Here is a 25,830-nt window from a genome sequence, read left to right on the forward strand (position 1 = left end):
TTTGCCGCTTGTGTGAATGGGAAATATTTCTAAATATTTTATACTGGATTTTTCCTTGTTTTGATTTGCCCTAGTTGACCATAATTAACTTCATGACTTGGGTGTATGTTCACAGATAGGCTGGTAGTCATTAACCTTGCAGGAAGGCAGCAAAACAATTTGGAGTCATTTATTCATAGTGGAGAAAGGGAACTGTACTCAGTGCTGGAAAAATTACTGGTGGCAGCAGACTGAATTGTTTACCATGCTTTTGTCCCATTATTCCTATATTTTGGTTGGGCTAGTGTCCAAACTGGAGGTGAGTGATAATGGCAGAGGAGGAATTCATCCATCAAACATAGCAGAGAAGGAAATGCAGAAGACTGTCTTGACATAAAGGAGACAGTAAATCGATGTTCAGTTCTCTGCTTTACCACAGATTTTTCCATGGGATCGTTCTCCCACTTGGGAGACTCTGGGTTGGCAGTCACAGTTGTGGCCATCGCTCCCCATTACTTGTACTTGCTGCTCAGAGATCTGAAGCTAGACATCATCCATATCACAGTGACCACAGTGTAACAGAATAACAAATAATTGTTGGAAGGTCTGTGCAATGAACAGTATTAAATGTAGCTTGTGTTACTGTTTTCCACGTTTCCTCTTTGGTTTGTTTTCTGCCATCTTGCCAATCTGATTTATCCCATGTTTCTCTTTTCAGCTCTTTTTTGGTGGGAGTATTAATTTAACTTTTTCTTGATTTTCCTTGCATTTTACATTACTGTTCTTCCTTTGTTATCTCTCTCTTCATGCCTGCCTTCTTGATTTCGGTGTTCATAGTTTCATCTTCACCTGTGTCTTTTGAGCTTTTTTGTCTCCATTGCCTTTTCCCTTCCTATCTCATAATTTTTTCCTCTGTTTTTTTTTTTTTTTTTTTTTTCGGATGTGTCTTATTTCTGCCCACCAGTTCATTTCCTCTCCATTTATCTTCCTCTTATCTTCTTCCCCTAGCACCAGTCCTATTTCTCCCCAACGAATGTCATTTCTCCCTCTTCCTGCCCATCCTCTTCACACACACCAATAAAAGAGACACAGCATGGGTACACCAAGGCAGGACAGAGCTTGTTTAAAACTGGCAGGGCATAGCTTGTTTCATGTGTGTTATTGAAAATGCAAATGCACAAGAGCAATGACTGTTCTCCCAGTTCTTTTGCTGAGGGATATATGAAGAACATCAAACACCTTTGTGGTCTTTTAGATCCAGACCATTTTCAACAGCAATCACATGAGTCGACAAGGGGATCCCTAAGGCAAATCATCCGCCTTCATCCCTACTTTGAATACGACTGTTTTCAAGGAGGTGAAGGTTTAACAGAAACGCTATCTATCTGCAAGTGTTTCAACAGTGGTGATTTCAGCAATTATGTGCTGAGGGTAGTACGCTGTGCACTCTAACAGCATAACTGGGATGTCCTTTCTTCCTCTTTTGCCTGCCTTTATACTTTCTAAAGTGAGAGGAGAAAAAAATATGGTTGTGAGAGAATATGGCTGGCTGGTTTTAGCAAGAGCTTGAGAAACATTGTGCCATCCTCTTGGGTTGAGATAGTCTTGAACAGTGCATTAGAGTTCATGGTGCTCTCACAAGGCTGGCATGGAGGGCATTCCTTCAAGTACTCTACCTACCGAAGTAAGAAGGAATTTTAGGAAGGTAAAGAAAAGAGACCTTATTCTCTTTCCCGGGCTGTGGGTCACACCTGAAAATGTTCCCTTTCCCAGGGGTTAGCATCTTTGTGTGTTCTGTCTAGCTTTTTCTCCATGACTAACTATTCCTTTCATCATTCTCTCTTTTTGCATGCCAAATGGGCCCGGTAATGCTGTGAATCACAGATCTATGAACTCCCCAACCACAGTAACGCAGATCCTTTTCTGGTTCACATCTCCTGTATATTCAAGAACAGTCAGTCATACTTTTTCTGCTCCCTTTCCTCTGCTCTCCAACTGCAGAAGGAGCTGGTGTTTTCTGTAACTCTCCAAGCTGGTACGGTCCCCAGATAATTTCTGGGTTTTTTTTCCCTGTAGCCCTAGTTCATGAATCATGTCAGGGACAATAGAGATTGAATGAAAGGAATTGCAAAGATCCCAGCTGTCACATGTGCATCCTAGATGGTGTAAAATAGGGTAAACAGCTCTGCCCAGGAGCTGTGAGGATGCTTTGGAGGCCAGACAGCTCTAGTTAAACTCCTCTGTTAGGCAGTTCATATGGGCTGTAACAGGACGTGTCATGTACTGTTGGGGAAATCTGTCTAACAAAGTCTCTGGAGACATCCTGTTCTTGGATGGGTGTTGTCCTTCATCTTCACTTCTTGCATGTGTATGATGTTTGTTGGTAAATGAAGTTACATTAAGTTTGGGTGGAAAGTTGAGGATTTTGTCCCATCAGCATTGCTGAGATTTTGAAAATATTGTCCATGAATAACAATGAAAAGTTAAAATGTCAAATTACTTTTGGAAAATATGAATTCATTTTTCAGACCAAATCCCTTCATTTCAGTGATTTCAGAATATTTTATTCTAATTTATTTGTAATTACACTTATGAGTACATTGTCATTTGTATTTTAAAGTATAATGCTGATCAAACTGAAACTCCAAACCTTTAATTTCTAAGTCATCCTGTTGAAGTAAGGTATCTCCATCAAATTACTTTTTTCTTTTTTAAGCTGGACATTTGTTTAAAACAGATTTTTTCACTAAGAATGGTTTGATGAGTCAACGTTTTTTGAATGAAAACCCTTTTTAAAAAAAATTCCCAGTTGGTTCCTCCCGTACCTTTTCATGACTGATCTGTCACTTATAGTTTCTTAATTCTTTATGACTAGAAGAACTTATGGGATGTACAATATCTTCAATTCAAGAGAAAACGAACATGAAGCTGATATAGTATAGTAGTACCACAGTACTATTGTTTTATTTCCAAATTTTTAAATAATAATGGAAAAATTGTAAAAGTAAGTAGGAGGGATTTAATATATTACCCTTTTATTTGGTAATCCATTTTAGTCAGTACAGAAGTCTTTCGGTCACATATAAAGACCTGTGTCACTGGACTGTTGCTTAATAAAATGCTGTTAAAACTACAGAAATTGTAGTCATAAAAGATTCTTCTAGACCGTAAGATAGATACATGTTATTATAGATTTTATTTTACTTGAGGAATATATGGTTTTGTTTGAGTTGTATTGTTTAAGCAGCTTCCTCACAATGACTTTTATTGCATATTCTAGTTCTAATTGCAAGATAAATCTTGTTTCCTTGACAGGACCAAATATCAACTGCAGCACACTGCTGTATTCAGTTAAACATGTCCTTCCTGCAGCAGGTTAACAAGTTTTCCTGTCTATAGTTAGATGATAAGTATTCGAATGCTTAGTGCATATATGTAAGGGTATTTTAGTCCTTCTTTGCAAAATGCTTTCTGTATAAATGCAAAAGGATTTGCTGCTTTGCAAATGATCCCTTGCATTTGCAGCAATTAGCATTAATTGCAAAAATTGGCTTGCTGGCCTGGAAAGTTAGTGTACTGGTGAAGGCACAGATCTCAAATTCTATAAATTAATTTTTAAAAAAAGTGGGCTATTATATCAGAAGACCAATTCATCAATCCAAAAGACAGAGTTTTAGTTCATATGCAGCAAGTGTTTTATCCATGTTGCAGGCCACAGGTGATCCCTATCCATTCCTGCAACTAATAATGGAGAAGAATTTAAGTCAGGATGCCAACTTTGGGAAGTTTTAATTTTACATTTATTGGTGTATTTTCGTGCTGTATAATATGTAGGGTTCATTGGTTTCTGATGAACAATAACACAGTGTAACGCTACTATCACAAAGATAACACCAGACTTTAACATGTTCAAGGAAATTAAATATAGCTATTTTTTTGGGTGTCACAATGTTAAATTCCTTCTTGTCTGAAAGAGATTAATGCTTTTAACACAGGTTTATTAATAACTGTTAATGATTTAATAAGACAGTGTTTCTGCACTAGTTTAAAATTGCAACATGTTGGGAGGTATATGATATATATGGTTGGTCCTGCTGCTCAGCCTGTCCCTGCACAGCGCATTGCGTGGGAAAAGTCAACTCTCTGTGGCACACAGGACAGTGAATGTTGTAGATGTGCTGTTTTCCAAAACGGCAAGACAGTTCAATGGTAATTTGAAAGTTAATGTACTGCACTTGTGTGACAGAGAAGGCAAAAAGGACTTGCAGTGAATGCGAAGTGGAGATAGCTTGTCACCCTTGAGAGGGGAAGGTTAGTTTAACATCTCCCTGTGAGCAAAAAGTCTCATTAAGGCTGAGTGAACCTTAAAAGCTTTGGAGTTCAGGTCCTGGGTGATTATTGAAATGGTTTTAGCATTTGTCTCAATTGCTTTAAGTACCACCATCCTCACAGTACCTTTTCAGTGGAGTTGTCCTTCGAGCTGCCTAGTGTAGCTGCGGAAAGCTTGCACACATGCCTGTAAATCCCTGTGTTAAGAGAAGCAGTCAAAATGATCAGCTCACCTTCCACAAATCCCCTCTGGGTTCAGCCCTGCTGTTGTTCCTGGTTCTTCACAACCATACATCCCTGATCTTGCCACGTGCATTAAGGATTATGAGGTGTAGTGGAGGTAGGCAAAGGCAGATTTTTACCTCTGCGATTACAAATGATAACTCTTAACCTTTTCTCTCCTCCCTGTCATAAACCTCTTCTTTTGGTGAAGGAGAGCTTTGCTGTTCAAAAGCAGACCAAACATTTGAATACTTAAACCTGTGAAGAAAAATTGGTCTTTTGATTAAACCAACTTCTCTATTAAAAAATGTGAGTTTTATGAAAAATATATTTTCTAAATCAAATAAATCACTGTAAGACTAAAGTATTTTAGCTCCCAGAACTTTTAATAGTGCCAGAATATCTTATACAGTTGTAGCTTCATTGCTCCATTTCTTCTGTTCTCGTTATGTATCAGGTGCTGTGATTGCCCTGCACTTCTTGTCATGGGAGGTGGAAAGTGGATGTACACAGCACTGTCTCAGTCTCCCAAGAAGGACAGAGACCAAGGAGCACTGTGGCTCACAGTAGCTTTCTGAGAAGCTCAAGAGCTTTTAACAGTGATGCTAGCAATAATATGGTACTGCAGAAATGTTCAAATTAAAATATGAATTTTGCATGAAATCTTTTGGTTCTCAGCTCAAAGGTGGGGGTGTTCAGTATCTGAATTACCACCAAAAATCAGTCAGTCTGCCAAAGGAACAGTATCTTTCAATTTTTTTTTTCCCAGTGAGAGCTGGGGCAGGACAGCTCTGTGGCTGTGTGTTGGTTTTTCAGGCTTTGGACATGAAACTTCTCATCATTTCCTGGAAAGCCAAACCTGCCTGACTTCACTTGCTTCTGGTGTGTTTGCAAGTTGGAGAGATCTCACGCGCTCTGACCCCAGGCCATGCCATGCCCCTTCTTAGGAAATGCTTGGGTTTCCATTACAGATCTCTATTTAGAGTGTTCCAGGGTGACACAATATTGGGAAATTTATAAAACAAAACCAAAAACCAGCTCTAAGGCTAAATGGTAGAGAAAGTGATTGGTGTCACTGTTCTTTATGGTACTTTGAAGCACCCACTTTGCAATGCTGGCTATGGACCACTTTGAGCCAGCTGTTATTTCTTCTTTAACGTCCCCCCCTTCTGACAGAGGGGAAGCCTTCTCATGACTGGTTTTAACAACTAGTTGTCTGTCTTTATAAGCTTGTTCCTTGTCTTAATTCATGTACTGGGAGTTAATCGCTTTTACCTCTCAGTTTGAAGCTGTGATATTCATATTCTGACTACGTATGAAAACTTTGAAAAAGCAGATGTTTTTAGATTGTTTTAACAAATAACTGATTTTCAAAATTATTTTGTTGTGACAGACTTGATAATCTTCTGTTGCTTTTGTGGACAGAGAGTGATGGCATAGGATTTTCTGCACTGTATTTATAGACATCACAGAGAAAAAGGATTTTGCAGTCTGTGCACACTCAAGCCATGTTTCCCCTGGAAAGACAGACCAGTCCTTCAGTGTGGTGAACATCTGCACTTGCAGATCACATTTGGCTCCTCCTCAACTCCAAGGCAGTGCAGTAGATTCAGCTAACCACAAAATGAAACCTTACGTTATCTTCATACATACACCAACACATTTCATGTAGTCTACTCAAAAGCTGCTAACCACATTTGGTGCACTGTGCTGGATTTGAAATGGCAGCACTTGATTATGCATAAGCAGACCCTACAGTTCCCTTTCAGTCCCAGAATGAAAAGCCCAGAATCTGCAGCTGGTCTGCAAAAGTCTACACCAGTTTTAAGATGGTTTTATCAAAACAGAAATAAGATTTGGGATTGTTCAAGTTATTACTGGGCCCTTTTATGGCCCTATGTGCATTCTGGTGTAAGGGAAGAAACCATAAGAAGGCCCATTACTTCCTTCAACTTAAAAGCTCTATTGTAGGAGAGTTAGGAATCTTTCCACAAGTGGGTGGAGCATGCCTCAGAGCTCTTCTTGTTATAATCCAAGAGATAATCTTAAAAGATGTGTGACAATCTTCAATAACCTGAGATCCAGATTATCTAAGAGACAATATGAAAAGATATCTGGCCATGATCTTTCCCCATCATTCAAAAAGGTCATGAGGACACAGAATGTAGGTCTTGGAGTCTTGATCTGTTTCTTGGCTGCAGTAATGCAAACCCTTGCTTCTATTCATTTACTCATTCATTTGTTTGATGGAGAATTTTAATTGAATGAAAGGATACCATTATGCTCAAATACCACTTCAAATATTAACAAGTATTTAACACTGCATCATATGAACTGACTGTAGAAAAATGATGCTTCAGAAGAGGCAATCTATATCATTCTTTATAAAGAGATATATTTCTTGGGAGAATGGAATTACAGTAATTACAACTTGAACTTGCCATCAATATTTAAAATAATCAAAAACATTTGAAATTAACACCAATTGTACACAAACAGATAAATTAGACTTTTTTTAAGATACTGATTCTGGTGAGACTTTGTGAAGACCAGCCTTTGAATCTGTGTATCATACATTTGAGAACTGTGCTGAGCACACAGCAATGGAGCTGCACATAGCAAGGCAATCAGTAGAGCAGGAGGGCTCTTGACATCTCACCTCCTGCCAGTAGGAGGAGGGATCAGCCAAATGAAAAATTATGCTTTGGTTCCATCTGGATGACAGCGATGCCCAGTATGACAAGCCCCTTCTTATTTTGCCTCTCATAAATATTTTTATAATAAAGACTTTCCACATTCCTTCACTAAATGTAGTCCTCCAAAGACAGTAAGTTAATTTTTGTTCCCTCTACATTTCCTACAAGCTGTAACAAGGGGCTACTCGCTGAATGCTATGTATTTATACAGTGAAGTGCTGAAGGTTGGGAAGCATGGCTTTAAAAAAAACCCCAAACCCCACAACCCAGCTTCCAGCTTGTGGCTCCTACTGAACTGTGGATTAAGCACAAGGCAGGAGTCACTGACTTGCAGAGAAATCAGCTACTGAGACCATCACCAATGTTTTACCTGAGAGAGAGAGAGCATCTCCCACTTCTACCCTTATACATATTCCCTAATTTTAAGAAGAAAAATGCTGCTTTACCACTGTTGAAAGATGTCAGAGAAAGCCCAGTTTTGGCCAGAGCTGTGTGTCAGCAGCACATGGCACTGAGGGGCTCACTGCAGGGAGAGGGGGAGGCTCTGAGATGTGGTTGGTCTTTGTCCATGGGTCAGAATGAAAGGGCAAGGTGGGCTGCTCTGAAAGTGCCTTCTGCCTCTGGCTGCTTAAGTAACCCCTGTGCAACCAATTAAGACATGAAGGTTTTGCTTTTCAGCTTGTGTAGAACCACTAATTTAATTTATCAGTCTTGTAGCCTTCCATTCCAACATGTCCATCACAGGGTCATGAGGGTGCTTCAAGAGTCACTAATGCTGGAGTCCTTATTCACTCAAATTGCAGTTGCCAGTGTATTCCAGTTCAAACACACAGGGATATGCTAAGGCCACCTTGACTGTTACATGTATATATTTATAAATATTTATTTTAAGAGGCTACATATGAAATATATGAAAGAAATTTACATGAAGAAGTGTAGTTGTTTAGTGAACACCCAAAATACCCAGGCTTGTATATGAAATGGGTGACTATACAGTAGCCTGTAGTAGTTGCTGGTAACAGGACAGCCACTGTACAAAACATAACTGTAACAACATCTGAATAAGTAGATATGTTAACACTTTAGATTGTAGTTTTGCTTAACTAATGCATATGCTTGTTTCTTTCAATTGGCAAACTACTACTTTTCAGTGGTAATACATGTATTCTAATTTCTCCAACTCTGTCTTTTCTCCACCTCTGTATTTCCTTTTTTTTTTTTTTTTTGTATTGAGAGAAGATCACAACTGATGAGACTCAGCAAATGTGTTCATGGGATAAATATATGTAGTACTGTCAGGAAGTCTGCTTAAATTTAATAAGCGATATTTAGGACTCAGTCTTTGGTTTATCAGAGGAAAAGAGAGAGAACTGCTTATGATAACCAGAAAAGACATACCTGTATTCTGCAATATATTTCTGTAGCTGCTTCAAAATAAACTGCAAAATCTATCAAAAATCTTGCAAAATCTTGTGCTGCATTCCCTGGAGAAAGAAAATTTAAGACTCTGAAAGCTTCGTGAGTGTTTAATAATAGTCTTTTATATTCTTGACTAAGCAATGGTGATGGTGTGTTATGGCAAGATTAATACATAAATCATTAGGAAACTTTAGTCATTTTAATACAGCAAGTCTGTGTTTTGTTTAATTCACTGATTCATCCTAAGGCACATATATTGAAATTTTGTGTGGCCTTTCATTAAAAGCCCCACCATGTCACCCACGTTTTGCATCACTTGTCTTTTAATGGAGCACATAGCAATTGGGTTGTTCTGCAGTTTGATCTTGGTGCTCTCTACCCTCCAGGCAAATAACACGCTGGAAATTGGGGCACGTGGTGATGGGTGAGGGGAGGATGACATGCGCAAGACAAGTGTGGTGTGAAAGAGGTCCACATCAGGAAAACTTCACAGGTTAAATGTAGCTGCATGTCAGTCAGTATGGTCACAGGTCCTCTGAGCCTTTTGTTGAAGCAAGCTGTAGTGGGGAAGGGAAAGGGTGCTGTCCCTGCACCCTTCTTTCAGTTGGTCTGTATCCACTTCCTCCACATGTGTGCATAATGCAAAAGCAACCGTTAATGAAAGAGAAAAAGCCAAGAGCAGCACCGGAGCCTGTGCACAGGAGGTGTGGAGGAAGTGGTGTGTGCCGAGCAGCAATTTTTTTTCCCCTATTACTCAGTGGGTACTCTAAGCCAACTTAATGCTCTTCGCTAAACACAGTATCACTGGATGTAAATGGGAGACCTCTTCAGATCACAGACCAGCTAAAGCCAGCCAGAAAAGAAACCAGAGTAAGACTGACTGCCAAGGGAAGTGCTAAACATGGATGCAGTTTTCAAACTTGGATAGTAGCTGAGTCCATATTTAAACACCTAATTAGCCACTGCAGGCTCCAGTTTGAAACTTGGCTTCTCATTACTTTTTACAAATACATTGCCCAAGAATGCTAGGGAGACTGCTGCTGGAGACAGCACCATGGAGATGAGTGGTAAAATCCGTGTCTGATGGAAAAGAAGAAAAGAAAAAAAATCAGCAAGGAACAAGGCACTCACTCACTCACTCCACTTATTTTGTTTTGGCAAAAATACAAAAACAATCCCTTTCTCTTCTCCTCCCTATTTTTTGTAATGACAATTCACACCTGTCAGTCAAAGTCTGCAAGTTGAAACTTGCAAAAAATCTTAAGCCATAAATAAGAATTTCTGCTAAAAATTAATTGAACATAAAATACATAGCCTGCCTCATCCTGATCCTTTATTCATCAGTACAGGATCAATAAAATATTTTAAAAGCAAGGAGAAGTCTTGTATATTGCTTCTCTCTTGGCCAGATTTCAAAGCAGCTAATTAAATTCTGTCTGCCCTAACTCCTCCTGTAGTTTTCATTTAGTGAGTTATGCATTGCCCTATTTTATCAGCACCGACTTGGCAAAATGCTATGGAGGATCATCCCCCAGGGGAGACTGTTTTCTATGGCAGGAAGAGTGGTCCACAGAGACCCCCACTCAAATGAATGGGTGAGCATGAACTTCTTCAAGCTATTGATGTGAGGCACGCCACTCCTTCCCACTGGACTTCTTCCCACCAAGTCCTTGCTCCAATTTTCTTAGCTGCTGACCATGCACAGGCTTGCCATACCACAGCACATGCTGTATGGCATAGCTCGAGCCTGGTGGGAAGTATTAGGATGGATCCCTGGGCAGTCAAACACCACTACCTTCTAGCTCTCTAGCTGACTGGCCACCATGCATATATGCCACCAGGAGCTGGGAGCTACCAGTCTGTGCCTGGCTGGCCACCTAGTTAGGAGGTAGAATTTCTGTGCCTGAGAGTCTGCCTGCCTTGCTGCAAAGCACCAATAACCTGTGTCCTCAGGGGTCCAAGAGTCACAGGCACCTCCTGGTTTACCTGCTGGTAAGCTGGGTTCTGCTTTGGGCTGGTTGGCCTCTTATATGCACTTTCATTTCAGAAAGCTTTTAGAGCCCTGAGAAAATGAAAGCAATGTGGAAATGTGTAATGTCAATATTATTTTATTTAGTATAAAATTATACTTTCATTCAGTGTAGAAAATGTACCTACAGAGCATAGAGTGTCAAGAGAGGCTAGATTTAGATGCACAGGCTTTGAAGCCAGATAATTCCATGTGTAAGAGGAATACGTTTTATGATTTTAAACTGAAAGAGGGTATACTTATATTGGACATAAGGAAGAAATTCTTTACTGTGAGGGTGGTGAGACACTGGAACAGGTTGCCCAGAGAGGTTGTGGATGCCCCCTCTCTGGAAGTGTTCAAGGCCAGGTTGGACGGGGCTTTGAGCAACCTGGTCTAGTGGAAGGTGTCCCTGCCCATGGCAGGGGTGTTGGAACTAGACGATCTTTAAAGGTCTCTTCCAACCCAAACCATTCTCTGATTCTACATGTATGCGCATGGGAGTTGCAATCATGATGCCGGGACAGGAGCCTACGTGCTTCTATTTTTCTGATGCCTAACGTCAAGACTGGATGTAATGAAAACAAGTAAACAGTATTGATTTTTTTTTTTTCCAACCATGGCATTTAAACAACATGATTCAAATGAGGTCTCACAAACAAAACAGTTGTTCAATGACAATCCTTGTCAGTTCTGTGTCACAGGTTATTCCTCTGTCTTATGTAGTCCATTGATGTCAGATTCCTGGAAAGCAAAAAGCACACACAGACTAAATGGGAAGAGAGCAGGTAATCATTGCAAGGATTCTGCCAAACGTGTCTGCTCTGTGTATCCAATTTTATATCCTTAATATCTATAGTATGTTACTGAAGTCTGATTCCCCACTGCCTCGCAAGTCATTTGCATCTCTGCACTGTGATATAAAAGGCTTCCTCACTGATTGGATAGCTTTTTATATCTTCTCAGCACTCGTGTTTCTCTGACATAGATATCTATGCAAAGTACAAGGCTTGTGAGGATCCGGCTCCTGTAGTTCATGCTTCATTGCCACAAGGTAAGTCAAAACAGCACTCGCACAAAATGTGGGAAGGGAAGTCATGAGGAGCGTTCACCGTCCTCCTGCCTGGCATCTGAAGGTTACTGAAGGCCAGACTAGAGCCAGGCAGAACAAGTCAGAGTAGTCCCCAGCCCTGTTTCCCTGCGAGCCGCTTGCCAGACAAGATCACTCTAATTCAACTCGGGAAGCTTGTCCCGTGCCCCAGCTTGCATTCTCCACTGGTGGGGGAATGGTGGCACAGATGGAGAAGTGCCAGGGTTGTCTGCCAGCTGGCTGCCGGAGGCAGCTTCGGATGAGTGCTTCTTCCCATGGGTGGCGTGAGCTCTGCCCCGCACGGCTGCTCAAGGGAAGCTCGTAGTGGCTGAGTATCTGGTCCTTCAAGTTAAAAGGGTTGAAATATGCATGAAACATAAGGTGACATTTTGAGTGTCTCAGATCAGAGCACGGATGTTACTGAATTTAAAATGTAACTGCAATTTCCTGACTAATGCCAAGTCACTTTTATATTCATGCAGTGATTGTTCTTTATTCTTAAAATAGCCCATTATACCCCGAGGCACAGGTGATATCTTTATGATGATGGAGCTTTGTTATCCAGCACATTACAGTTCAGGCCGTTGTTTGGTGCAAGGGCTGTTTATGATCAGCTGTCCTTTTTTATTCTCTCTCAATTTATATGCTTTTGTAGCCTGTTTGTTTGTGATTTGCTTGAACAAGAATAGAGCAGGGGAAAAAAAGAAGGAAAAAAAAGAGATGCACTGGAGATTCAGTGTTGTTGTCTTTTACTTCCTGTAGCTGAGCTGTACAATTTACCATTGTGTCTCCAAGTTCCTGAGTCCATTCAGATAATATGAACAGTTAAATTGCTCCAGTAGCCTTATACCTCTGCAGAGACTCAGCCTGTTTGTAGCATGCAGGGCTTTCTGTGGTGAAGTGTACAGGATATTATAAATAAGGTATTCAACAAGAATGAGAACAAAAAGAACCCTGAGACATATTTGCTATTCACTCAAAACAAAAACCTTGCAAGTAGTGGCAACCACAGAAAACTGAAGGCAGGATTTTCAGTGGAGTAGAAGCATCCCCAGCCTGGGCATTTACTGCACTAAGGGTGAAGGTGTAGAGGATGGAGCTGTAGCTGCAGCTGTCACAGAGGCAGGACATCAATTAGGGGGAAGGAGAGAGTTGGGAAAGAGAGATCTACTCCTCAGTGAGTGCCCTTCTATCTCCCTCCACCAGCAGTAGCTGCTGCTCCGCATACCCCAGTCCCTGGCTCCACATGGGCAGCAGCATCAAGCAGCGCCACTTCCTGGACTCTGGCAGAGAAAAAGGGGATGGTGACTAGAGCTGTTTTGCTGCCCCCAAGAAGTCCATTGCTTTAGGCTCCTGCCTGCTTTGCCTATGAGCTGTCTATAATATTAGGAATTATCTTTGGTTCTGCTAAGCACAAAAAAAGGTTACATGAGAGGCTGTAGTAATTACAAGAGTCAATTGTCATGGCATAGGAATTTGTGGAAGTGATGCTGAGGCCCCAGTCGGGAGGAGCATTTTAAGTGACATACCTGCTAATTTGCCTGGAACTAGCCTGCTTATTTTAAAAAAAATACCGCTGCCTGCATACAGTGAAACCCAACTAATCAGCAGTTCCTAGAAAGTTTGACTTGAAAGAAAGGCAGATTCAGCATCCAGATGAGAGAGGTGCACAGGAGTCTCAACAGGTAATGTTTTGCCATAACTTCGAGTATTGTGTGCCTTCATCGCACCTCCTGTTTGGCACAGACCCTGCCAGCCCTCTTTGCTCTGAAGGCTGTATATGGCATAATTGTGGTTACACTTGCAGCCGCCCTCCTTGCCCCATCTTTTTATCCATCTCTTTAGCTGTGCGTAATCTGGTGTGTCACTGGGGCAGGTGCAGTGATTACCTTACTCATCTGTATTGTGCCCAACACAGGAGCTTTCATCAGATAGTAGGTCCTGATGCAATACAAATAATAATAAGGAGCACTATGATCAGGCATGGATTTACTGGGTGGGAACAGGATATGGATGTGTGGGAAGAGGGCAGTGAGGAAGGGGAGAGTAGTCGAGGGCCTCTAGGTGATAATATCCTGGAGAATGCTGCCTCAGCATTTCTAGTTTAAATAGTTTGACATAGAGATTCTGGCAGGAACTGTGTAATTTTATATTAATTCTTTTCCCTGCCATAAATCAGACTTGGTGTCTGATGGAATAGTCACCAGAACTCCAGCAAACAACACACCTGCCAATGATAAGCTGTTTCTTCTGATGACTCAATGTATAGTTGTCTATTTGCTGGATATGCAGTACATTTGATGTTTGTGCAATTCTGTTTTCCTTCTGATTTTTTTTATGTGCATCTCCCTCTGTCTTTCTTTTCTGTATACAGATGTTCGTATTCACCCCATGGAGCCTATGCCCAAAGCAAACTTGCCCTTGTGTTATTTACCTATCGACTACAGCATCTTCTGACTGCAAATGGAAGCCATGTGACTGCTAATGTAGTAGACCCTGGAGTAGTGAATACAGATCTCTACAAGCATGTGTTTTGGGTTGTAAAAGTGGCCAAATGGATGACAGCCTGGTTATTTTTCAAGGTATGCCATTTTTAAAGCCATTTTGTTGATGTGTCCTGCATTGTGAGATCTCTAAGCACAGAGCTGAAGGTGTTTTGAAGTTTATCGTAATGTATGGTATTTATTGCATTTCTCTGTGCTGATGAGATGTACAAAACTGATAAAGACAGTCCTTCCCCAGAATAAACAGTTATTTTAAATGGAGGGAGTGAGATCTCACAGTAAGGGAAGGAAATGCCCTTCACTGTCTGACCATACACTGATTATCTTCGCCCTGATCTACCCATGTGCCTCTGTGCGTGCATGTGGGCAGAACATTGTCCTAACATGGAGCCAGAATATGCAAAGTGTTCCTTGGAAATGTCTTGTACGTCCTCTTAATGAGAAGCAGATGTGATCTGGCATGGTGTACATGTACTCAATATGTTATAGAGAAGAGGGCAAAGGGAAGAATGAAGCTGTACAAAAATGGTGGTGGGAAGTGGCCACACTCCAGGCTGTGCAGGACCAGACACTTGTGCTCTGGGAGGTGGGACAGTTTTCATTCAGCTTTTTCATTCTAACACAATTGTAGTGGTACCTGATTTATCTATTCCTGGTCTGCATTAGGAAACTTAAAGCTGTTTGGTAAAACCAATCCAGAAGTGGGGCAGACCCAGTTAAGGTTAACTTCAGTAACATTTTATAGTGGTGTAAGTAGATCAATCTGAAATCAGTTTAGCTGCATAGGTGCAATCTCCTCATGTGGACAAGCCTTAGGAGGATTTGTGCTGAGAAAATGTACTGCTTATAATTCTTTCAGAAAGTAGTTTTGGATTAAGTGAATGGAACCTGATTCCATTAGAGAAAATTCAATGTTCTAATTAAAATGAAGTATTTTAGATCAAGGGGCATGTCCCACAAAGCAAATTAATTTTAAACTTTGATATGGAAATATCACTAGCTTTAATTTTAGAAATGAAACTGGAGGCTGGAAGAGTGGCTGCAAAATAAGATGCAAACAAATAAACCCATATTTAAAAAAATTAATAGAAACTTCTGAGTACACCTTGAATATTGCAATAAAATTGTAATAAGAATGCTCATGTAATGCATTCTTAAAGAAGCAGAGTGCAGCTTTGCCAGATCATATATATTAAACTTGTTTTGCCTCTTGTGATTGCCATTTTAAATATCAGTCTTGGGTGCTGGTGTTTTTATGATTAGACTTACTCCACCTTGCTAACATAACAGTTTCATGTAGATGTTAGGTTGTGCTTAGTATTTCCTCCAGAGCCATAAAATTCTGACAAAAACTCTGTGTTTGAGAATGAGAATTGAGTCTCTTGTTGTTTACAGCACTCAATCCCATCCAGTTTTTTGGTGTGCCCAGGGAGACATTTCTGTATTATACTATATGATGTTTATACACTGAATGGGATGTCACTGAACACACATAAAATGCGTTTGGATTTATCACAAGAGGGAGTCTTATACTTACAGCTCTAATAGTAATGCTGCTGATAGTTCCTGATCACTTCCTATTCTCTGAATGAGATACCCCTCTAAAGGAGTTCTGCCTTGCAACAAGTGATGGACAGACATACTGACTTGCATGGAAGTGCAATGTGTGTACAGCCTGAGAAGAAAATGCATCAATTGGTTTTTGAATCAGAATAACTTCAGGTTTGGATAAGTGAATGCTTCAGCTATTGAGGTTGAGATTTTCACATTTTTATTAACACTCGATGTGTCTTTCCCATAAGCCAAAAGAGAGGGAAACGCTTACTATCACGCTTCCTGTCCTCCCTTAGACTTCTGAGTTACAGCTCCAAATTCTACTCTTTGCTTATTGCTTAAGATACATTTATGTACACAGGATTGAGTTTGCCTTCTTTTCTCACATTCATAGAATCATAGAATGGTTTGACTTGGAAGGGATCTTAAAGATCATCTAGTTCCAATCCCCCTGCCATGGGCAGGGACACCTTCCACTAGACCAGGTTGCTCAAAGCCCCGTCCAACCTGGCCTTGAACACTTCCAGGGAGGGGGCATCCACAACCTCTCTGGGCAACCTGTTCCAGTGTCTCACCACCCTCACAGTAAAGAATTTCTTCCTAATATCTAATCTGAATCTACCTTCTTTCAGTTTAAACCCGCTACCCCTCATCCTTTCACTACATTCCCTCATGCAGAGTCCCTCCCTATCTTTCCTGCAGGCCCCCTTTAAGTGCTGGAAGGCTGCTCTAAGGTCTCCCTGGAGCCTTCTCTTCTTCAGGCTGAACAACCCCAACTCTCTCAGGCTGTCTTCATAAGGGAGGTTCTCTAGCCCCCTGATCATCTTCATGGCTCTCCTCTGGACACACTTCAACAGATCCATGTCCTTCTTATGTTGGGGGCCCCAGACCTGGACACAGTACTCCAGGTGGGGTCTCACGAGAGTGGAGTAGAGGGTCAGAATCACCTCCCTCGACTTGCTGGCCACACTTCTCTTGACACAGCTCAGGATACGGTTGGGCTGGGCTGCAAGTGCACATTGCTGGCTCATAGTCAGTTTTTCATCCCCTAATACTCCCAAGTCCTTCTCTGGAGGGCTGCTCTCAACCGCTCCTTGTCCAGCCTGTATTTGTGCATGGGATTGCCCTAACCCATGTGCAGAACCTTGCACTTGGCCTTGTTGAACTTCATGAGGTTCTCACGGGCATTCAGGAGCACTTCATCACATAGGTACGCCCTGTTCAGCTCCGGCAGAACTGCATCACAAGGTGATGTTTAGCTCCACAGCAAGCTCATGTTGAAAGCCTGCCTGGCGATTTCAGTAGCACTGTACCAAGTGCTGTAATACCCAGCATTCAAGCCTGGGTGGGTCTTTTGTTGGTCTCATGCACTAGGGTAAATTTCCCCTGAGAAAAGTAAGAAGGCAAGTACAAGAAAATTCATTTGTCTGATAATATTAACTGATGGTTGATATTACAGATTTCTTCTCCCCTGGAATTTTGCTCCTGAGTGCACATACATGAATCTTCCTTCTTGGATTATGGCAGTAATGCAGTGAAAATGAGGTGATAGCTCTCTAATCATATTGGCTCAACTAACTTTTCTCAGCCTGAAGTATTCTGAAGCCGTTTCTAAACGCATGCAGGAAATTGCTTCACCTGCTGCAACCTGGCGCTCATGAGAGTGAACACCGCCCAGAGGAAATGCATCACGAATTTATCACATCACATTCCCTCGGGAGACAGTCAACATGTTGTTCAATTTAATTCCAAAATATTGTGGCAGAGCCTTCCACTACCTTTAAATGCACTTTTGCCAGCACTGGTCCCTGTTGCATTCAAGTCAAATACCTCCTAGGGACGGCAGCGTGGCCCCCACTCTTGTTGGGCTGCTTGTATTTGAGGCAACTCCGCGTGGTAGATAAGGCTGTCGACTCAACATATGCCTCAGAGCTGCCTCAAGATATTTAGGTACTTAACATATAAACCTGCAGTCTCGGAAATAGGCCATGATATGTACATATAATTTACTCAAAGTATTAACAGCTTGAGTTTCTTGGAACTGTGAAACATTGTCTTCTGGTCTTCATACGAGGCTCAGAAAAATCTCTGCCAAATCAGTTTGGGTTTTTTTTTCCCCCAACAAGCTACAGTGAGAAGCACCCCTGTAGAAATAAGACTGGCCAAACTAAAGGATCTGGTGACGGTCATAAAATTTGTGGAATGAATGCCTGCCCTTTAGAAGTGATGGTTTCATTCTTTCTCAGCTTGATTCTTTCTCAGGAGAGTTATTGTCTGCTGCAGTACTTGTTCTTTAAATTTCCATTTTGCAAATGTTTTCTCTACATTTTTAATAAACAGGGTTTGCACTTGTCACACACAAGAGAGAAATTATGTTTATTCCCCCAAAAAATAAATTAATTTCTACCCCTATGACTTCTCGGTAAATAGAAGCTGACGAGCTGTCACAGTCCTCTGCAGTGCAGTGCAGTGAAATAGTTATCCCTTAGGAATTTTTAACATAAAATGATCTTTTTTTTGAAGACATAAAGTCCAAACTAAGAAAGAATAACTAATTAATAGGAAGATAATAGCCTAAAAAAAATTAGTTGGACATCAAACTGCAGTTTAGCCAACTGTGCAACACACCGGTTTTAGTGATGGGTACGGTCCAAGCTGGAAGCCAGGAACGTACCATTTCCCTCCCAAGTATTTCTGCTTCTGCTACAGATACTGAATATTCATTCTTAAGCCAGATGGCCTCTGCTTGTGATACTATTAAAATGCCTTAGAGCAAAAAAAAAATGTTGACTCTCATTAATGTCCAATGGCAGGGACTGTTCTGCTTCATATGACTTCATTATGCCATCAAAATAGAGACATTTCCTGCATAGCAGTGTCATAAACTTTCCTAAAACCTGCTTTGTGACAAGCTTGGTGAACATGCCATTATCAGAGACAGAGTATTTGGTTCTTTCAGCCACCTCAGATTGGTATTTAGGAAGGCATTGTGGCAGGAATACTACGCATCAGATCTTGTCTCAGCTGTCATTTCCAAAGACATAGTGCCACGTAAGTGATTATTGACTGACAAACTGAAAACGAGCAGGATTAGTGACCCTGCCAGCCTGTAGAAGTGAAGGGAAAGGCTTCAGGAGCACAGGTTAGAAATCAGCCAATATAAACTGGTTCATTTCTTTCATCTGTCAAAACAGGCTTAACTTTAGTGTAATTTTGCTACAACATTTTTAAAGCAATGGTTCCAATCTGTAAGTGCTGCTAGAAAACAAGATCTAAAGAACCTGGATTCTTCATTCCTGCCAGAGGACATAGTCATGCAGGTCTTATTGCAGCATTTCTTATTCAAACTGTCCCTTTGGCACTGTGAATGTAGAAAATTCATTTCATCCTCCCCCTGAGGTGTCAGAAGACAAACACATCATCGCACAATAACGCCAGCTGTAGAGAATGAGAATAATTAAATTCTACAGCTGAAAGCAGCAATTCATCAGCATCAACATCTTCCGTCCATGTTAGTGTGTGGTCCTCATGTAAAGCTAGTCTAGAATTTTCTCACAAAATGAAAACTCCTTGCAGAAGCATGTCATTTGTGGTTAATTTTTACAAAAGGCTTTTCATATCAAAAGTAGGATTCTGGTCAAAATCAGAGAGAAGAAAATGGTATATTTTATTCCAGCAACTCTGGTCTTTAAGCAGGTCCCATTTTCATACACATTGGTATAGGGATTTAAGCTTCAGAGCCATAGGCTTTCTTTTTTCCATCTAATAAATATTTGATTATTCATACAGCCATATAACAATTCTAGGGGGAAAGATGGAGGGACCCATCTGAGAAGGCTAATGAGTGATCCATCTTTGAGCTCCCAACTCCTGATGATCTGGGTATTTTTCTTGCCTGTGAATCCCTGCACTAGGGTAGGCATCCAGGTCCTGCCTGTTATGGGGTATGTTGATGCAGGTTGGCTTCTTTATTTATTCTAACTGCTGAATAAGAAGGCTTCGGACCACAGTCTCTTGTGTCTATCCCCCTAAAGTAGGCTGACTCTCAGTGCACACCTAAATAGCATTGGACCCTGGCCTCCACTGAACCTGTTGTTCTCCTGTGTCCCCAGATACCATTGTTTTTGTGCATATTTTCTCAGGACTAAGCAGTTGTGTGAGCCAGCATAGCCAGGATGCAAGAACAACCACAAAACCACAGATGAAATGCAAAGAGTAAATTTATTCTTGTTACCTCATGACCCAGGGGATCTCCGTAGCAGCACCTGGGCAGAGGCACACAAGCAGGGACACAGGCACTGCAGAGCTCAGTCCTTGCTAGGCAGAAAAAGGAGAAGAAAGAAAAGTTCTCAAACCTGCTGCTTTCACCTGTGTATATCAGGGATTTTTGCAGGCATAGTTTTCCACTGTGCTTTGATCTTTCCTGCAGCAGGGCAGGAATCTCAAAGATGTTCGATAAGGTGCCTCTGAGCCTCTCAGGGGCCTATGTTATCTAAATGCGGACATTCTACCCATCAAGCACATGAAGCTAAACAACAATTAGTATGATATATGTGGTTTTTGACACCCCAGCTGCAAATCACTTGAGCATATTTACAATCCTCCTCACCAATCTTTTGTTGTATTCCCACAGCAGTCAAAATGTTTATTATAGGAAGCATGTTAAGAGTTGCTGGAGAGTGTTTTGATGGCAAGAAAATGAAGGATTTGTGTTGTGTGTCTTGGAGTATGGCACGCAAAGGGGTAAGGATGCTGGACAGGACAGCACAAAATGGGTGGGATTGTGTTGCAGTACAACAGAGGTAGTCAAGACTGTTGAAATTCATAGCATCATAGAATGGCTTGGGTTGGAAAGGACCTTAAAGGTCATCTAGTTTCAACCAATCTGCCATGGGCAGGGACACCTTCCACTAGACTATGTTGCTCAAAGCCCCATCCAACCTGGTTACGAACACTTGCAGGGAGGGGATGTTCACAACCTCTCTGAGCAACCTGTTCCAGTGTCTCACCACCCTCACAATAAAAAATGTTTCCCTCTTTCAGTTTGAAACTATTACTCCTTGTCCTATCACTACAGTCCCTGATAAAGAGTCCATCCCTATCTTTCCTGTAGGGCCCCTTTAAGTGCTGGAAGGCCACCATAAGGTCTCCCTGGAACCTTCTCTTCTTCAGGCTGAAAACCCCAACTCTCTCAGGCTGTCTTCATAAGGGAGGTTCTCCAGCCCCCTGATCATCTTCATGGCTCTCCTCTGGACACACTTCAACAGATCCATGTCCTTCTTATGTTGGGGGCCCCAGACCTGGACACAGTACTCCAGGTGGGATCTCACGAGAGTGGAGTAGAGGGTCAGAATCACCTCCCTCGACCTGCTGGCCACACTTCTCTTGACACAGCTCAGGATACGGTTGGGCTGGGCTGCAAGTGCACATTGCTGGCTCATAGTCAGTTTTTCATCCCCTAATACTCCCAAGTCCTTCTCTGGAGGGCTGCTCTCAACCACTCCTTGTCCAGCCTGTATTTGTGCTTGGGATTGCCCTGACCCATGTGCAGAACTTTGCACTTGGCCTTGTTGAACTTCATTAAGTTTGTATGGGCCCACGTCTCAAGGTCCCTCTAGATAGCATCCCTTCCCTCCAGCATGTCGACTGCACCATACAGCTTGGTGTCATCGGCAGACTTGCTGAGGATGTACTCAATTCCACTGTCCATGTTGCCAACAAAGATGTTAAACAGCACTGGTCCCAGTACTGACCCCTAAGGAACGCCACTTGGACATCAAGCTGTTGACCCCAACTCTTTCAGTGTGACCATCCAGCCAGTTCCTTATCCACTGAGTAGCCCATCCATCAAATCCATGTCTCTCCAATTTAGAGACAAGAATGTTGTGTGGGGCAGTGTCAAATGCTTTGCACAAGTCCAGGTATCCAGGTAGATGACGTCAGTTGCTCTTCTCTTATCCACCAGCGCTGTAACCCCATCACAGAAGGCCACCGAATTCATCAGGCACAATTTGCCCTTAGTGAAGCCATGTTGGATGTCACCAGTCACCTCCTTATTTTCTATGTGCCCTAGCATAGTTTCCAGGAGGATCTGCTCCATGATCTTGCTGGGCACAGAGGTGACACTGACTGGCCTTTAGTTCCCTCGGTCCTCCTTTTCTCCCTTTTTAAAAATGGGGGTTATGCTTCCCATTTTCCAGTCAGTGGGAACTTCACCGGACTGCCATTTCTCAAATATGATGGATAGTGGCTTAGCCCCTTTATCCACCAGTTCCCTCAGGACCCATCTCATCAGGTCCCATGGACTTGTGCACCTTCAGGTTCCTTAAATGGTCTCAATCCTGATCTTCTCCTACAGTGGATGGTTCTTAATATTCCCGGTCCCTGCCTTTGCCTTCTGCAACTTGGGTGGTGTGGCTGGAGCACTTGCCAGTGAAGATTGAGGTAAAAAGTCATTGAGTACCTCAGCCTTCTCCATATTCTGGGTAACCAGGTCTCCCTGTTTACAACTCTTATTGGAGCTGCTGCTGGCATGATCTATCCCCAAACCACACCCAGGCTTCCTCTTGGAGGGTGCTAATTGGAACAGGCTGAAACACAGCTGTGGAGCAAGCGAAAAATTAATCAGTGTGCACAAAGAGATCCAACTCATGCCCTGTCCCACAGTTTTAGTTGTTTGGTTAAAAACAGAAAAGCATCCTTTTTTTATTTTATTTTTCCTGACAGTGGGAAAAGGGAAGGCTATCTTCCATCTTTTAAAAGTGTTCATAGGACAGGAAATATGTCACCATGTCTAACTCTGCCTGCAAGATTGACCCTTTTTAGCCTGAAAAATGGCCTAAAGAAACATAGGTTGATCGTACACTATGCACTATGTAGAAACCTATCCTTGCCCTATGTGAAGTTGTTTTGGAGCGAAACTTTTGGACTGGTAAGTGACTGAAATGTAATTTTTCTGGCAAGTCAGAAGCATACTGAAAACAGATCTTTCTACTGTGTAAGAAAGAGTTTATGCCTAACTCCTGTGTGGTAGAGGACTGTTGATTTAACTTGACAGCTCAGGCAGATTCTTTCATTCTATCTGAAAGGAATTCAATCTGTATCCAAAAGAGTGAAAAAAAAAAGTCTCTGTATTGATGTAATGAGGAGAGAGTAAAAAAACAGTTAAGGAATTGTGAAAATATATGAGCCTAACCAGTGTTAACACATCAGCACCTATTGTCTTGAAATCTGTAACTATTTTCATATTTAGAACCCGCAGAGTTAGTTAGGAAAGACATTTTCCATCAATCAATTTATTCCTTGCTAACATTTCTCAGCAGTACATACTATGTATTTGGTTAATACCTTTGTATGGTAATCCCCAGCCAGACTTGTTGAAAATGGAGAAAACACAAAAGAGGAAGACAGTTTTCTGTGGACCAAACACATGCCAGGGACTTGGTCTGGTTTCTGTCAGTTTAAAAGAAGGTAGCCACAATGCCTCTAATGTAAAGATCGCAGAAAAGAGGTTGAAAGGTTGGGGAGTTAGAGAAAATCTTGAAATTTCAACTAGACCATTAGCCTTTCACTTTCAATCCATAATCTATAGTTAGTGGTTATGGTTATATCATCACACTACTATAATTCTCCCTCACATGCCTGGGAAGTTCTACCTCCATCACCATGTAATCAAAATTCCATTTTATTTCAGTCAGGTAATACAATGCTGCTGGAAACTTGAACCCACTGCCAGCAGAATACAGGGCAGCCACTAGTCTTTCTCATCAGCATATCTCTCAGATACCTCTTTGAGAGAGAGAAAGAACAAGAGGGAGAGGAGACCACCCCAGCCCCACTAAAACAACCCATTCATCAAGGGCAGGTCAGGTGTTACAGGCAGTTTCTCTCTTCCATGTTGAAGAGCCATAACACTGAGTTAAGGAGAAAGACCACCAGCTTTCCTTGGAAAATCCTGCTATCAAGCTTATGGGTGAGCAGCAGTTTGGAATTAGATCACTAAAATAAGGAGATGCAGAGGAGGTTGTGGGAGTGCATATTCATATAAATATAAATATATACATATACACATGGCCAGTTTGCCACCACAGGTGGTATGCATTATAGATCAATTAATATTTCCCTGGGGATGACCTACCTACATTCCTTATTGTTTTGCTACTTGTGAGTAATGCATCTGTAACAAAACAATGCTGATAAAATTTATATTGCAGAGCACCATCACCTAAAGCCCCTACTTGCTACAGAAAAATTAACTTTAGTAGGTTTTGGAGACTTACAGACACTCCTTTCCCCCTCTCTGAATGTGACAGTCCTTAATTTACCAGTAATCCAAGGAGACTGAAAAAACTTTCAATGTGAGGTAAGGAAACTCTTCCATGAACAACATAGACACAATTTTTAATGGTTATCCTAAGCTTTCAAAGGTTCACAGAAAATGCCAAGTTCTGCCACGAAACTTAAAACATCCCATTTTCTGGTGGTCTAAGGCATCTCTGCCTGGAAGCCACTTCTGACAGTTCTCCTAGTTCATTAATATCTGCAATATGAATGCCCTCATCAGAGCTGTTCATCCAGTGGTCAAATCATGGTCACTGCCCGTACTGGATCTGTCTTATCCTAGGATAAATATCTACAGTTGGCCAGGTGAATCAAGTCCTTCAAGTGCCAGTTTATCCCTTTGAACGATGAAGGGGTCCTCTGGTGACTAGCTCAGCTGTAGACATCTTTGCTGTATAAAGGTATAAAGTTCATTAAGATGAATCCCATCCCAAGGTACAGGACATTAGATTTATCTTATTTTAAAAACCAGCGATGCTAGTAAAGAACTGAAGATAGTATGTTTTTAGATGTGCACAGAAGAGGGTAGGAACTGGAAAGGTGCGTTCATATATCTGGGGCACAAGTAACCTGTAATCAAGCTGTTTTTTCAAATAAGAGCTCTAAGGTGTTTGAAGTATCAGACCATTTCCCATATAAATGGGAAATGTGTTTGTGGGCAGCCACGAGTGAGGAAATCCCAGTTACTTATGAAATGTATTTCTCATATATGTTTACAATCCATTGTGTGCCTCCGCTATTTGTCACATGCATTTATATGGGTAGTTATGTGTACTCCATGTATGTATTTATAACAGTGTAATGTATGTAACAAGAGAACCTCGGGAAGCAAACACCACCCACTATTTGAGGAAGAACTGGAAACAGCAAATACATTTTTTTTAAAATAACAAGATTGTCCAGAACCCACTTTGTTAATTCTGAAAAGTTTCAATTCAGAAGTGACTTGAATAATTCTGGCTTTAGTAATGAGTATGATAATAACGATTGCCAGCCCCACACATTCATGTTTGCATTTTAGAAAGGGTACTGATATACTGCAAGACATAGTTCACATGGTTCATTTTGTTCTCATTATGTTCGCAGCTAAATACATGGGATTTTGTGGATTTTAATAGGTAAACATGAGAAGGGAATTTGGTGCAGTGGGTCTAGCCCTCATTTTTCTAGAAGGAGCTTGATCCTAGATGTGGCACAAACACAAGTCATTAATACAATCTGTCCCGAGTTAGTGGTTTCTATTTGTTATTACATATTTAAACATTCTTTTTAAATTGGGTCTGTGAGTCTCTTCAGGGCAAATGACTACATTTGGTTGTTGCCATCTCAGTGCTGGAAAGGGGAAGTAACCACAGGAGTATGTTACCACAGAGCAGGCACTCTGCGGGGAGTACAGAACATATGCAGAAGAGGATTTGGATGAAACCTGAGCAATGTGCAATAAAACAAGAATGAACTTGGACAGCTTATCAGGGATGGGATTTATAGTGGTATTTGTTTGGCCCCATCATGCTGACCTACTTTTCTGTCACTGGAATAGGAAGGAGGTGCTGCTGCTGGTCCTAGGCTCAGGCATGGTCTGAAAAAATGAGTTGTTCCCAATGTCTCTTAATTGCTCATCGAAGTCTTGGAGCTAGGTGCCACCAACTTACAAGCTTAACTTACCGTCTTATTAATAGTTTATCCAAT

At 41.5% G+C, this 25,830-nt stretch overlaps 1 protein-coding gene across 5 annotated transcripts in view; it reads left to right on the plus strand.

Moving 5' to 3' along the window:
* The window catches only part of DHRSX (dehydrogenase/reductase X-linked), a 182,115-nt gene that overhangs the window by 135,238 nt on the left and 21,047 nt on the right, over positions 1-25,830 (plus strand). For all 5 annotated transcript variants that reach the window (XM_074858905.1, XM_074858908.1, XM_074858909.1 and 2 more), the window contains one exon: positions 14,118-14,325. In XM_074858905.1, the coding sequence (XP_074715006.1) occupies positions 14,118-14,325 (208 nt within the window). The remainder of the gene's footprint in view (positions 1-14,117; positions 14,326-25,830) is intronic.

The sequence above is a fragment of the Strix uralensis genome, chromosome 2 (assembly GCF_047716275.1).
Source record: "Strix uralensis isolate ZFMK-TIS-50842 chromosome 2, bStrUra1, whole genome shotgun sequence".
NCBI lineage: Eukaryota > Metazoa > Chordata > Aves > Strigiformes > Strigidae > Strix > Strix uralensis.